Source organism: Candoia aspera, chromosome 8 (assembly GCF_035149785.1).
Source record: "Candoia aspera isolate rCanAsp1 chromosome 8, rCanAsp1.hap2, whole genome shotgun sequence".
Classification (NCBI taxonomy): domain Eukaryota; kingdom Metazoa; phylum Chordata; class Lepidosauria; order Squamata; family Boidae; genus Candoia; species Candoia aspera.
In genome coordinates, this window is record NC_086160.1 from 23,562,184 (window position 1) to 23,575,142 (window position 12,959).

The window sequence follows — 12,959 nt, forward strand, 5'->3', positions numbered from 1 at the left end:
ATGAGTATAAATATTTGTACCAAAATGGGTATCAACAGTAAAAAAACCCAAAAAGATTATTTTAGGCAACTGCAAGCCAATCCTACACATGACTATTCAGAAAGAACGACTGGGTTCATATATTCCACTAAACATAGCATATGGTGCAAACTCAGCCAATGGTGATTTGTCTTCAGTAAATCATGGTTAAACAATTCATGCCTTAGCATTCTGTTCAAACCATGTGTTTGGAAGTGACTGAGTGGAAGCGGGGAAGAGTGAAGGAATGTCAATTGCAGCAACTTCATTCTAGCTTAATACAAAGAGATCGATGCTCACATCCAAATAGCTGAGAAGTTCCACATTATTTTACAGGTGAAAGCAATAATTTTCCATAGCCTCACAGCTGACAGATGGACACTAAGCTCTCCAGAGGTGGCCCACTGCCAGCAATGAGGCACTGCCAAAGAAATTAAATGAGTCTTTAGTTAGTAAGAGTTCACTGAGAACACTCTTTATCTTACCCTACAGATGTACTGGTTCCGCTCGCCTGGAGAGAATGTCTGCGAGCGTACTATCATGCTGTTTCTGACAAAGGGATGCTGTTGCGACTTCAGGCTGGCTTTGTCCTTGGGTCGTATAGCTACACACTCAGTCCTATCTTCTGTATTTGTTTCCCTATCAACCTGTGGATATATTGTACATTATTTCTAATATTGAAAACCAAAACCTTTTTACCAAGTTTGTTTTTATGCCGTTTTGACACAGATAAGGTAAATTCAGACCAAAGACCAAGGCTCAAAATACATTAACTTTTTAAAAAATAAAAAGTAGACAGGCATTTTGTGCTCCACAAGAACAGAATGAGATTCTTTCATTTGGGACACATTGTATATTTTAGTGGCTAGAACACCACACATTGCACCTTTTTTATAGCAATATATTCATATAATATTTCTTATTGAAAGTTTCTGACCTACCCTAACCTCACTCTAGATGTTTGTGGGTTTGCTACTGGAAAAAAACTTTTCAGGATTCTGAAAATGAGTTCATTGTAAACAAACAAATCTCTTGTCCATTTAAAACTAAAACTTGGATTTCTTTAAGTAGTGATTACCATGTGCTTTTAGGAATGTCATTGTCTTATTCAGAAGTGATGAAAATTACTACTGAGAAAAAAAATAGCTGTTAACAAATAAACATAAAAACATAGAAAGCAACTGGACTCTCTTGCTTAGCATCATAGCATGGCATCTATAGACTTCCTGCTGTTGAACTCAACTTCCAACATCCCTTGCCATTGACATGCTGGCTGGGGCTTTGGGGTTTTCAACTAGTGTAACTGGCAATGGCTATCCAGGGTTTCATGCAGAAATCTTCACTAGGCTGCATATGGATTGAATGTAGGACCTTTTTTATGAATACCTGAACTCTACCTTTGACTATAGCCTTTCCCAAAGAAACAGCTTGACAAAACTAATCTGAAGTGTTGAATTAGACTTCTAAACTTTTCAAGTGTTTTCCATTATATTGTAGAAGCAGCATCCAATGTCTTCTGTTAATGTTCATGTAATTCAAGATCAGAGCGAGCACATGCTTAATCAAATCACTTCAAGAAGAAGCTATCAATAACCATGTATTTTCAAAGGAAGTCAAATGATATACATTTAAGCTTTCTTGCTAAAATACCCGTTATACTTAAGTATGCAACATAGCATTGTTTAGGATTCTAGCTTTAAAGAATCCACTTCATTACTTATTCCTAAACAGTACTTTCTGAGTTGTTTGCTATGTCCATGTGTATATACAGTAATCTGTATAAAGACTTTGCAGTGTTAAGAATATAAAAATGCTGCATGGAAAATGCAGCAAACTTAGCATTTACAGCAGCTTTCCATTAACATTCTAGTCTCATATTTTGAATGATTTTGGTTCTTTGAGTCTTCCACTTTTGGAATATTTATAATTATAGATATATTTATATTTATAACTATGGATATTGAAAGGTACAAAACTCAACCAGGAGCTTCACATATGAATCGTTGCATCCTTAATCAATTTCATCATGGTAGGGAATACTGTTAAGGGAATACTATAACTGTTACCTAATTCAAGAATTCTTAAGTAATGATATTTTATTTAATTAAATCTGCAAATGCATATAACAGTATCTGTAATTTTTGGGTTATTTATGTATTTTTATATATTGTATTTACAACCCATCTTTTCTTGGGGAGTCTAACATGATATACATAAGGATTTCCCTTACTTTTGTCTCCACAAGTTTGTGTGTTCATTTGGATGAGTGACTGGCCAAAAGTTGCCAAGTAGGTACTGTGAAGTGGAGACCCAATTTCCCTGTTCCCTGGTTTCCCTGTTCCAATTTCTTAACAACTATACTTCACTGGATCTTGATGTGTTGGAATTGCAGCTTCTGAATTTCTAGCCAGACACCATCTTAGAAATTGTTCCTTCATGTGAGGGAAGGGAATCTTCCTATCATGGTGTCTGCCAGCTATAGTTACTGTATTAAACTTTAAAAAAAATCTTCATATATATTGTTTGATTTAACTTGGGGGGCACACTTTTCAAATTGATAGCAATATTTTAAATTATTTAATCTGTTTCTTGGATTAAATATCAGTGCTTAGGCCTCTAATATACTGAATGGCCAAGCATTGTGCTTAGTGTATTTGAAGAGAAACTTATTGATTTACACTTTTTGGTGAAATATGTGGATTAAAAGGTACTAATCCCCCAGTTTCCATAATTTTCTAAATGTTGGATTTGCAGATCTAAATTCCAGCTTTAAAAAACCCCTAAATCATATAAAATATGTATTTTTTGAGAAAAATATAGACAAATGTAAATATTTAAATACAGATTTTTATATGGATTATTTTAAAAAATTGCAGATTAATGAGGAGACAGGGCATAACAGATTTATAAACGAACACATGCAAAATTTACATGGACTGGAAATGAACTGATTCATCTATCCATCTATCGCAGATACACAAACGCACACACCACTTCCAGCATTGTTTTTAAGAGCTCAGCCCTCATTATTAAAACTTCAAAACAATTGCAAAAATAAAAATATTAAGTGTGTATGCTAGTATAATTTAAACATTAAATAACCTATTAAATATTTAAAACATCCATTATTAAACATGAATTATCGAACAAATAAGCATTAAATGTTAACTAGCAAGCTGAATATTTTTCTGTGGCTGCTGTAAGATCCTTTTTTCCCCCTGCTGCTTCTCTTTTCTGTACTATCCAAGCAAAAACATTTTCAAGTCTGTAAAGCACCAATTCAAAATCACTACATATAGCACATGCTACACTAAGTTTGTATATTTAACTGAAAACTTTTTAAGAAGTTTGCCATGACAAACATTATGCTTAACTATAAAAGATATCCTGGGCCATATAGGAAACGTAATTTACAATACTCACCAGTATTGGGGATACCACTGTTTGTGTGTTGAGATCCACTTCTGTAAAGTTGCTGTCTTTCTCATGTTCAATTCCATCTGCCTGTTCCAAATTAGAGTTCAGTCTCTTGCTATCTGTGCATCTGTCTTCTTCTGTCCGTTTAATATTGTTCTCTTCTTCATTCACAATTTCTCTGGATGCTTCTGCCAGTATTCCTAGCCTGTGAGAACAAATTTACCCTTGAACTGATAACGTAGTTGGAAGAAAAATACCAGCAAATTTGGAAGCCAACATCCATACCAATAATTCAACATAATCAACAATTTATTTTGGCCAGAGATAAAATTCTACTAAAACACTTCTATGGTTTCGGTATTCTCTCATCTGAGAAAAGCAGAAGGATCTATTATGAATTTACTCTGCTAGAGTATCATAAAAAGCAAAGTAAATTTGATATTCAAGATTATTTCTGTGGATAGATATAAAACTGTTAAGTTTTCCCCTCCACACAGCCACTTAGAGGAGCCCATGGATATTGAAAATAGATAAAACAACAACAATATTCTGAAAGGTTAGAAAGTCAGGGTATCCATTCATCTGTGGAAATGTCTCACCTGGCTAATTGTAGCCCAACAGGTCAATCACCTTTTGGGGCCTTATTAACAACTTTACAGTAAAAGGAAGGACAGAATCAACTGGAATTAAACTTCTGCACCTGCCATATACCCTTTTTTCTTATTTTGAATATATAACTGCATACAAATTGTAAGTATGCATGAAAATTTGAAGAATGATGTTACATTGAGATTATGTCAGCTTTTGTTCACTTAGGGATTCTTGGAAAGATCCACACTCTAAATTGTGGTTAACAAAAAGCTGCTTAGAAAGAAGTGATTCACATTTTCAGAGATAATATTCCACTAATAAGCATTTCTTAGAAGAGAAGATGCAGGAAAGGTCTATTGTCTTTATGCGTAGCTTAAAGGCTTCCCAGTAGTTAGCTGCTATATGAACCTTTGTGCTGATCAAAAATGGCTCTTTAATTTTTGACTTCTGGGGGCAGCATGGAGAACTGAAAACGCCTCTGAGAAAGCAGAGCCAACAACTGCCACAAAGACCAAGGAACTGGTGAGTAAACCGGTCCCTTGGAACCGCTCTGGATAAGGAGAGGATGGGAGATCGCCCATGCATGCTAAGGATAGCTGCGTTTTCTGTGGGTTTAAGCGCAGGGAGATGACAGGACTAGCCATCTTGCTCACAGCCGCAACAGTGCCTTTTAAAGGAAACTACTATAAGTTCACACACCTCACTTTCTGATCACTTTTTGAAATTGCCTATTAACCATCTTAAAAGTATTAGAGACCTTTGGAATGATAAGTTTGAAAAGTCTTCATTGGGTGAGTTTATCTTCAACTCTGAACAAAAGAAAAATTAATTATAAGCTTAAGAACTTAAAGAATTTGAAATAAATAGCTAAAAGCTAAATAAGATTTTGATCAAAGAAAGTTATAAATGGACTAAGGGTCCAGATAAATTTGGAATATTGACTTTTTCTATAAGATTTTGGAATTAACTATAAAAAATAAACAACTTCTTGTGGGAAATAGACTTATTTTGGCTATCCTGGCTATTGCAAGTCATAACAAAAGATAAGTGATGATTTTAGAAATTGAACACTAGAGGGGACTAAAGATTTTAAGCAGAAAAAAGAAATGCAAGCCTTTTCTTGATGTCAATTAATACTGGGAATTACAAAATGACACAAAACATTATAAACACCTGAAATATTAAAGGAGATCTTTAAAGAATGGAGTCAGAAATTAATAACTACAGTATCAACACTAACTATGTCTGCTTCTATGGATAGACTATGTCTGAAATATGTTAATGAGGGAATGACAGATGTGGAACAAATTTTATCTGACAAGACAGAGGAAGTACAGAATGTGGAACTACAAATGACAAGCCAAGAGAATGATTTGGAAAATCATTACTGGATATACAAATGAAACTGGCTGAAATTTTAAAAATTAAAAGGGAAATACAAATGATAAACCAAGAGGGTGACATGGAAATTGTTTTCTTACTGAATCTACAAAAGAGGCTTGTTAAAGCCTTGAAGAAATCTGTGAGATGGGATAAAGAAGAATTGAAGAGAAATCGAATCCTATGACAGTATTTGATTGACTTAAAGATTAAGACTGTTAGAAGTAAAATGAAGGAATATACAGTTGGTTTATTTGATCAAGGTTAAAATAAGACTTTTTTTGCAATGTTCTGGTAACACTTTATGGACTTTCTGCTGTTACCAGGATTGAAAAGTTTGTTTTACAGATTTGCTTATAGATAAGGGATGGGATATGGGATGAAGAGATATCTATTTAATCTTATAGGGGGTGAAGAATCATTAAATTTGTTTATTCTTGTTGTGATGAAGGTTGGAAGTCACTTTTTATATATTTCTTTTCTTTTTCTTTGTTATATTCTTTCTTTTCTTTTTCTTCTTTCTTTTTTCCTGTATTTTTTATTCTTTCTTTTCATTATCTTCTCTTTCTCTAAGTTTAGTTTGTATTAGTTTTTACTATTGTAATTAAAATTCTTAATGCACAATTATATTTAAAAAAAAAGAAAAGGGCTCTTTAATTTTTATGAATAGAGGAAGGACTGCGCTCTTGGTAACATCATCTGAGGAGAAAGCAAAAATAGAGAGGGTCCATCCCCAGTTCATACTTCTCTCATATGGTCCATATGTTGCTGGCACGTTTGCCTGCTGAACACATACTTTCCTTGCTTGCTGGACTCCTACTTGAGGTAAATGCCTATGCATACTCACTAGGCTGCATCCTTGAGACATGAACACAGAGAACCAGAGCATTGGACTGGGGCCAACAGCATGGCTCCATTCTCCAAGATGCATAGAAACTAACGATGGAAGGAGCATTTGCAAGGCTACAGTAAACTAATATACAATTCATTATTTTCCTCGTTGCTCTCCATATACAATAATATTTGTGTTGTACTTTTGTTTGTTGCTGAACAAAATAGCAGAAAAAACATTATTCCCCAAATTATCTAAGGAATAATAGGTTTTCTATCTTTCCTACCTACCTACTGCAGATGGCAAGCAACATTTTCTGTATTTTACTTTGTTTTATGCTTTGTATTTTTAAATGCTATTTTGTAAACAACCAATAAATAAAAAGAGCTCAGCTTACCAGTCTTCTTCACAACTTTGGTTTTCCTGTGTATCCTGAGCTTCTTCATCTTCCTCTTCCTCCTCCCCTTCTCCCTCCTTCTCTGCCAACTCTTGTTCTACAGCTTGCAGCTCAGCTGATGTCCTTTCCAACAATGCTGAGACAGCATCCTAACAAAGACATGGAAAACTTGTACTGAAATATACTGAATTGTTAAAAGTAATGCCAGTAATACTCCTAGTCTATCAATGGTTATGTATATAGACTGAGCCTGGCAAAACCACAAAGCTGCTATATCAGGGCCTTCTTTCAGATTAAATTTAACACGCACACAAGTATCTACAGATAGTAGGATTACATCACAAAACACTCAAAGCTGATTTAAACCTTGAGTTGCTGCATGACGTCATCTTAGAATTCATCACACATTATAACAAAATTCATTATACCCTATAACAAAACTTAATATTCAAATATAATAAATAAAATCCCTTCCAAAAACTACATAGACAAGACTAACGTAATTAGAAAAATATTTCTAGAAACTAAAACAAAAATATACTCTGACATACAGATCAGCAAAGACTAAGTTCTAATTCATATATTGTTGGCAAAAGCAGCAAGTTATATAAGTAACTGACATTTACAAATCATGAACCCAGATCTTACAACTGATATCCCAGTTTAGAATTGAGAATTGTCTATATTATGAAATTCATATGCACTGGATTTTGCATGTGCATGTTCTTAAAACAATATTTGGTTGGATAGTTATTCCAGGTAAAAGATGTGTGCTTTTACTCCCTATCGTTCATAGGAATCAGACAGAGAAAAATATATTCACTGATTTGGAGCCTGATATAAATGAACTACTAAGCTACATTTAGTAGTTCAGAACAGGTGCTCAAGTTCAAGAAGAATGAGGATAGAATGGGGAAAAGATGGTAGACCATAAATACACCATAAATACTTATGAATGTTACATTCTGTAAAAAAAAAAAAATCAGCTGCTTGCCAGCAGAAAGACAGCATTTAGGAAGAGGAGTTATATTTCATCATTCTCCATTTACTGATTTATTTGATCGATTGATTGATATTTCATCTTTCGTCTAGAAACTCACAGCGGCATACATAGCATTCCTTCCCCCAATGTTTTCCCACAACACAGTGAGGTAGGTTGGGCTGAAAGAGAATGACTGACCCAAAATTAGCCAGTGAGTTGCCACGGCTGACAATGGACTCAAACCTGAGTTTCCCCAGTCCTCTCCAACCCCTTAACTTCTACACTACACAGGTGAACAAAGTAGTTTACTAACAAAAAAAGTTTAATGTGGCGATATTTATTTTCTATCCCTTTATTATTTTTATAAATAATAAAATATGTGGGGGAGATGGGTGGTGATAAAAATTAGATATAAATAAATAAACAAACAAACAAATAACTCAAGGTGGCCAACATACCTAATACTCCTTCCTCCTCCTGTTTTCCCCACAACCACAGCCCTGTGAGGTGAGTTGGATTGAGAGAGAGGGACTGGCCCAAGGTCACCCAGCTGGCACTTTACATGTGATTCCCTCCCATTCCAGCCAACAATGTCTGAACACTGGGATGAGCATGCTGTTCCTTACAGTGAAGAAGCTGTATATAAAGCTTGATTGCATGTATTTATTTATTAAATTTATATCACCGCCCATCTCCCCCAATGGGGGCTCTGGGCGGTTTACAATAAAATACTTGCTTCTGTTTTTTAGCAATTCATTCGAACAAAGAACTCTGGCTTATTACTCTCCTCACAAACTAGAGTTAGTAATTCATTTATAACAATCATTGCTTGTTTAGCTATTCCTGCTAGCAGGAAGAGTCAAGTGGAAGCAATAATTTATTTTAAAAGCCTAATTATACATCTATTCATGACAGTGAGACTTGTACAGCAACTGGAGGCTATATATAATCATGTAGCACAACTATCTGACTGGTGCCACTGTTTTTTCTGGCAATCAACTTACCAAGGAACCAGGCGATGGATTGGTTGCTACAAAGGCAGAATACTTCTTTGGCTTCATATTCCTTTTTTCAACAGTCTGCTTAGAAGCCAGCAAATTATACCACAGAGTAGACATCTCATGTGAAAAGGATACATCTTCCAGACTTATCTGAGTTCCACCCTACAAGGCATTATGTATTTGTTGTAGAATTTTAATTCATGTAAAAACAAATGAAACCACTGAAATGTTTCTGTACAGTTTTAGCAATCAAAAATTATTTTGTTTTGATTTCTCAAAAGCCTTTTAATCTCAGAATTATTAAAAATTTCAATTATACATTTACATCTTTTGGATTAAAATACAGCATTTAGAATGAATATTGGAATTGAAGTCAAACAATATTGCAGCTAAGTTTTATAGTTATTAGGTAAGGAAGACTTTTCACATGATGTATAGTGACCTTTTCTATTATGTTTATAACATAATGTGTGAGGTGGACATTCCATAAAAGCCCGATGAATAGGAGTCCTCTATCTCTCAAGAGGGAAATTGCAGAAACAGGTTTTAAAATGAAAAGGGAAGAGGGAAGCACAAAGATAAAGAAAGAGGGAAGATGAATGGGATTTAGTTGAAGCAGTTGGCACAAGTGTTAAAGTAATTCTGGTTCGTGATAAATCTTGAGAGATTAAAGGCACAAGAGTCCTTGGCTTGTAAGATAAAAGAATGTAAAGCATTAAAGTGCCAAGAGAGTTGCAGGTGGGAAACAGAGGAGATTGTGATATAGATATTTATCCTGTGATTTTATTTGCAAAAAAGGTTTTTTATTGTTCTTGCTTGTTGCTCAGTATGAATTAAAAGAGAAGTTTATTTTTTAAAAAAAATAAACATAATTTCATTAATTAAAGACCAAACATACAATATGTATTCAAAAAGAAAAAAGTCAGTTATATTCTATAAATCTAATTAGTGTAATAGATCCATGCAGGAGAAAGCACTGGCTAGGCTGATGCCTGAGGCAAAATACAGTTGGCCTCAGTCCATCTTCTTCATGAGGAAAAAAAGGCTTTATATGTAAGAAAGGAAAATTTAAGCTCATATCTAGAGTATTTGATAGCTTTATTGTATAAAAATGACTCAGGCACTGTCACTTTACACTCTGTCAATGTCTGAAGTTATTAATAATTACACTTCCATTTTACTATTATCTACTAGGCAGGAGTAATAATAACTTGAAGAATATTAAGAAAAATAAAACAATCTGTTTCTAACCAGGATAACATTACATACAGGAAGTGGACAATTTTGCTGGATGCACCTTTGCCACTGAGCTTATACAGAAGTCAAACACATGCTTTGCATGCATGAGGTCCTAGGTTCAATGCCCCCGCAAGGGAAATCCCCAGCATGGGATTGTTAAATTTCCTGGCTGACACTCAGTGAAAGAACTCTTCTCAGAAGTAGTAACCATAAGTTCCATGGACCAAAGTCATTCTAAGACACTTTCAAATAAATAAAGCAGTTATGGATGGATGGAATTTATGGATTTTCAATTGGTCACATTGTATTTCATTACTGCTCTTTGAAAAGATTCACCATAATAAATATTAACTCAGGAAATTGCATCATCATGAAACCCACATAGAAAGTATTTATCTTCTCTCTTCTTCATTTAAATGAGACCTGTAACAACCAAAGCATTGCAGTTTTTCTCTGCAGTGGCATAAGAAGTGCTTCCTTCATTATCTTGAGTGTGAAAAACTATTCAAGCATTTCAGCCTTTCAAGTTAATGGGGCAGGAAAGTAAATTCAATTATTTCTATTTATTTAAATATTTGTATACCATTTCTCATTTGCCTAAATCCCAGGAAGAGTTAATGCTGTAAAACAGTGCTAGGAAACTAGTTATTAAAAGGACTAAAAATATTAATAGAACCGAGTGTTTGGTAGAAAGCCCCAATAAAGGAAGAATGAATTTTTTAAGGAGTATCTAAAACATGGCAGCATTGGAACAGTGTTCTGCAGAGGACTGCTGAGAAGGTTTACTTATGCTGTCTGCAGCACAGAATGCAGGACCTCCTCTTAAGATCATTAAATACCAGGAAGGCTGACATACATGAGGATGTTAAGATAACTTGCTTCCTCTTCAAGACTAATACTAATTCAGTCATCTTGAAACTGCTCAGTTGCAGAATGACAGGCAATGCAGATATTTTAGTATGGGTGTGATGTATGTACAGTAAGTTACCCCAATCAGCAGTTGAGCCGCTTTAAGACATAAATATTATATAATAGATTAGCCGCAGCTTCTAGACCAGCCCATGGTACAGGCCTACAAACAGCGCAAAACATAGCATAGGAAATAAAACATGAGCTACAAGGGGGAAAAGTCACATTTATACCACCTGCTGCAATATTTACACTAAGACTTTGCTATTTAAATCTTTAGGAAGCATAGTTCCAATCTGCTACAGGTAGTCCTCAACTTACAATTGCAATTGGGACCAGAATTTCCATCACTAAGTGATGTGGCGGTAAAGAGCAACTGCATCACTTAGTGACGGCAATCCCTGCAGTCCTGGTTACTGTCGTTAATTGAATCCCACAGTTGTTAGGTGAGGCAACTTCCTGCTGGTTTCCCACAGTCAAAGTCAGTGGGGAAGCCAGCAAGAAGTTGGAAGTCCCAGGCCTGCAGGCAGGTAAGTGACTGCTACCTGGTGGGGGAGGGTTGGGGAGGGTGTGTGAGAAGCACAGCGCAGGTGGGAGAAGGTGCATGGGGAAGCAGCATGGGTTGGGGAGGGTTGGGGAGGGTGCGGGGCAGGGAGAGTGCACAAGAGGTGCCGCAGGTCAGGGAGGGTGTGTGGGGGTGTGTGAGTGGCCAGCACGAGTGCAGAGGGGCTGGGGAAGGTGCGCGGGTGGGGAAGACTTACCTGAGTGACTTGTGATCTTCCTGTCAGCTTCCCCTTTGACTTTCTGGGGAAACCGGCAGGGAAGGTTGCAAATAGCAATCATGTAATCGTGGGGCTCTTGGCAACCGGTCGTAAGTGTAAGTGGGTTGCCAAGCACCCAGATCGCAATCATGGGACTGTGGGGGTGCTGGGACAGCTGGAACTCTGAGGACCGATCGTAACCCCCACTTGTTCAGTGCCATTGTAACTTTGAACAGTCACTGAACAAATGGTCATAAGTCGAGGAATACTTGCGCTCCTTTTCCCATGAAAGTGGCAAGAAGAATCACTCGATATCAAAGTTTGCTATCTCCAGTCCTATAAAGATTGCTAATACATTCCTCAAAAGACTCTTATCCATCTACAAAAAAAAGGTGGGGGAGATCACGATAAATAGTAAAGAATACTTACTAGACATTCTTCCTTGTGAGTTTTACTGACAGAGCAGATATCTACTCTCAAAGTTTTCTGCTGCAAGACTGCCTGGGAAATAACTGCTCTGAACATCTCACTAAATAAAAGAGGTTCAGTAGCAGGATGGATCTTTGTACGGAATAGACAGTTGATGTCAGTTGAAGGTGGGAGGAGTGCAAGTCTAAAATATCTAAAGGTAAGGAAAAAAACAATAGATAATGTAAATTCAAACCACAAAGTGTCTTTCCATATTTTGTTATGCAATATACACATTTAGAAATGACATAAAAATATTTTTCCCAATTAAGGATGAGGAGGTGATGGGAGACATCAGGCAGGGAGTTGTAACTTCAAAGAAACATAAGCTTCTCCATTCTTCCACTGATGCACTAAGTTTGAGTTCCCATTATTTCTTATTTATTTCACATTACAAATGCTGATTGCAAGGTGTGTGTCTTGACAGGTACAAGTGCTTTCCTGCAGAATAAGCAGAATTTGTAAGAGGAATATAAAGCAGCCTGGTTCCTTGTTCCAGAGTATGAGCTCACTGCGTGAGCAAACAGGGAGACTTAGCAAGCTGTGCGAGTTCGGAAGGAGTTCCGTCCCTAACAAATTTTCCCACTAAATCAACAGTGGGTGGGTTAGCTAATCTGAAAGCTTGAGAAGGAAAGAAGAAGAAATAAACAGCTTGCACTGGTGTTATCCTAAGAAGCAAAAGTGAAGGTGAAAGGCAAGAGGCTGAAACTGTGAGCAGAAATGCTTGCAATATGTTTGTCTTCCTGCCTGAAAAATGGCCTGGCATATAACTGAAGTAAATGCAAGGTCATAAAGAGAGGATAGGGGGCAAAGGACTGGAACCACAGATCCATCTGTTGATGACAAAGGGTGAAGATTCATGAGTTCAAAGAGAGGAGGCACTACAGTGGACACAGCTCTCCAAAAGCAAGGCAAACAAAGGAACAAGCCCAGTGGATGAGGACAACATCCAGAAGCAAGAGGT

The 12,959-nt window shown here is 36.2% G+C and overlaps 1 protein-coding gene across 1 annotated transcript in view; it reads right to left on the reverse strand.

Moving 5' to 3' along the window:
• The window catches only part of WWC2 (WW and C2 domain containing 2), a 142,580-nt gene that overhangs the window by 14,383 nt on the left and 115,238 nt on the right, over positions 1-12,959 (reverse strand). Inside the window, exons 15-19 of the mRNA XM_063310484.1 lie at positions 11,957-12,149; positions 8,622-8,780; positions 6,636-6,784; positions 3,442-3,640; positions 504-665 (exon numbers count right to left, since the gene is read on the reverse strand). Coding sequence (XP_063166554.1) covers positions 504-665; positions 3,442-3,640; positions 6,636-6,784; positions 8,622-8,780; positions 11,957-12,149 — 862 coding nt within the window. The remainder of the gene's footprint in view (positions 1-503; positions 666-3,441; positions 3,641-6,635; positions 6,785-8,621; positions 8,781-11,956; positions 12,150-12,959) is intronic.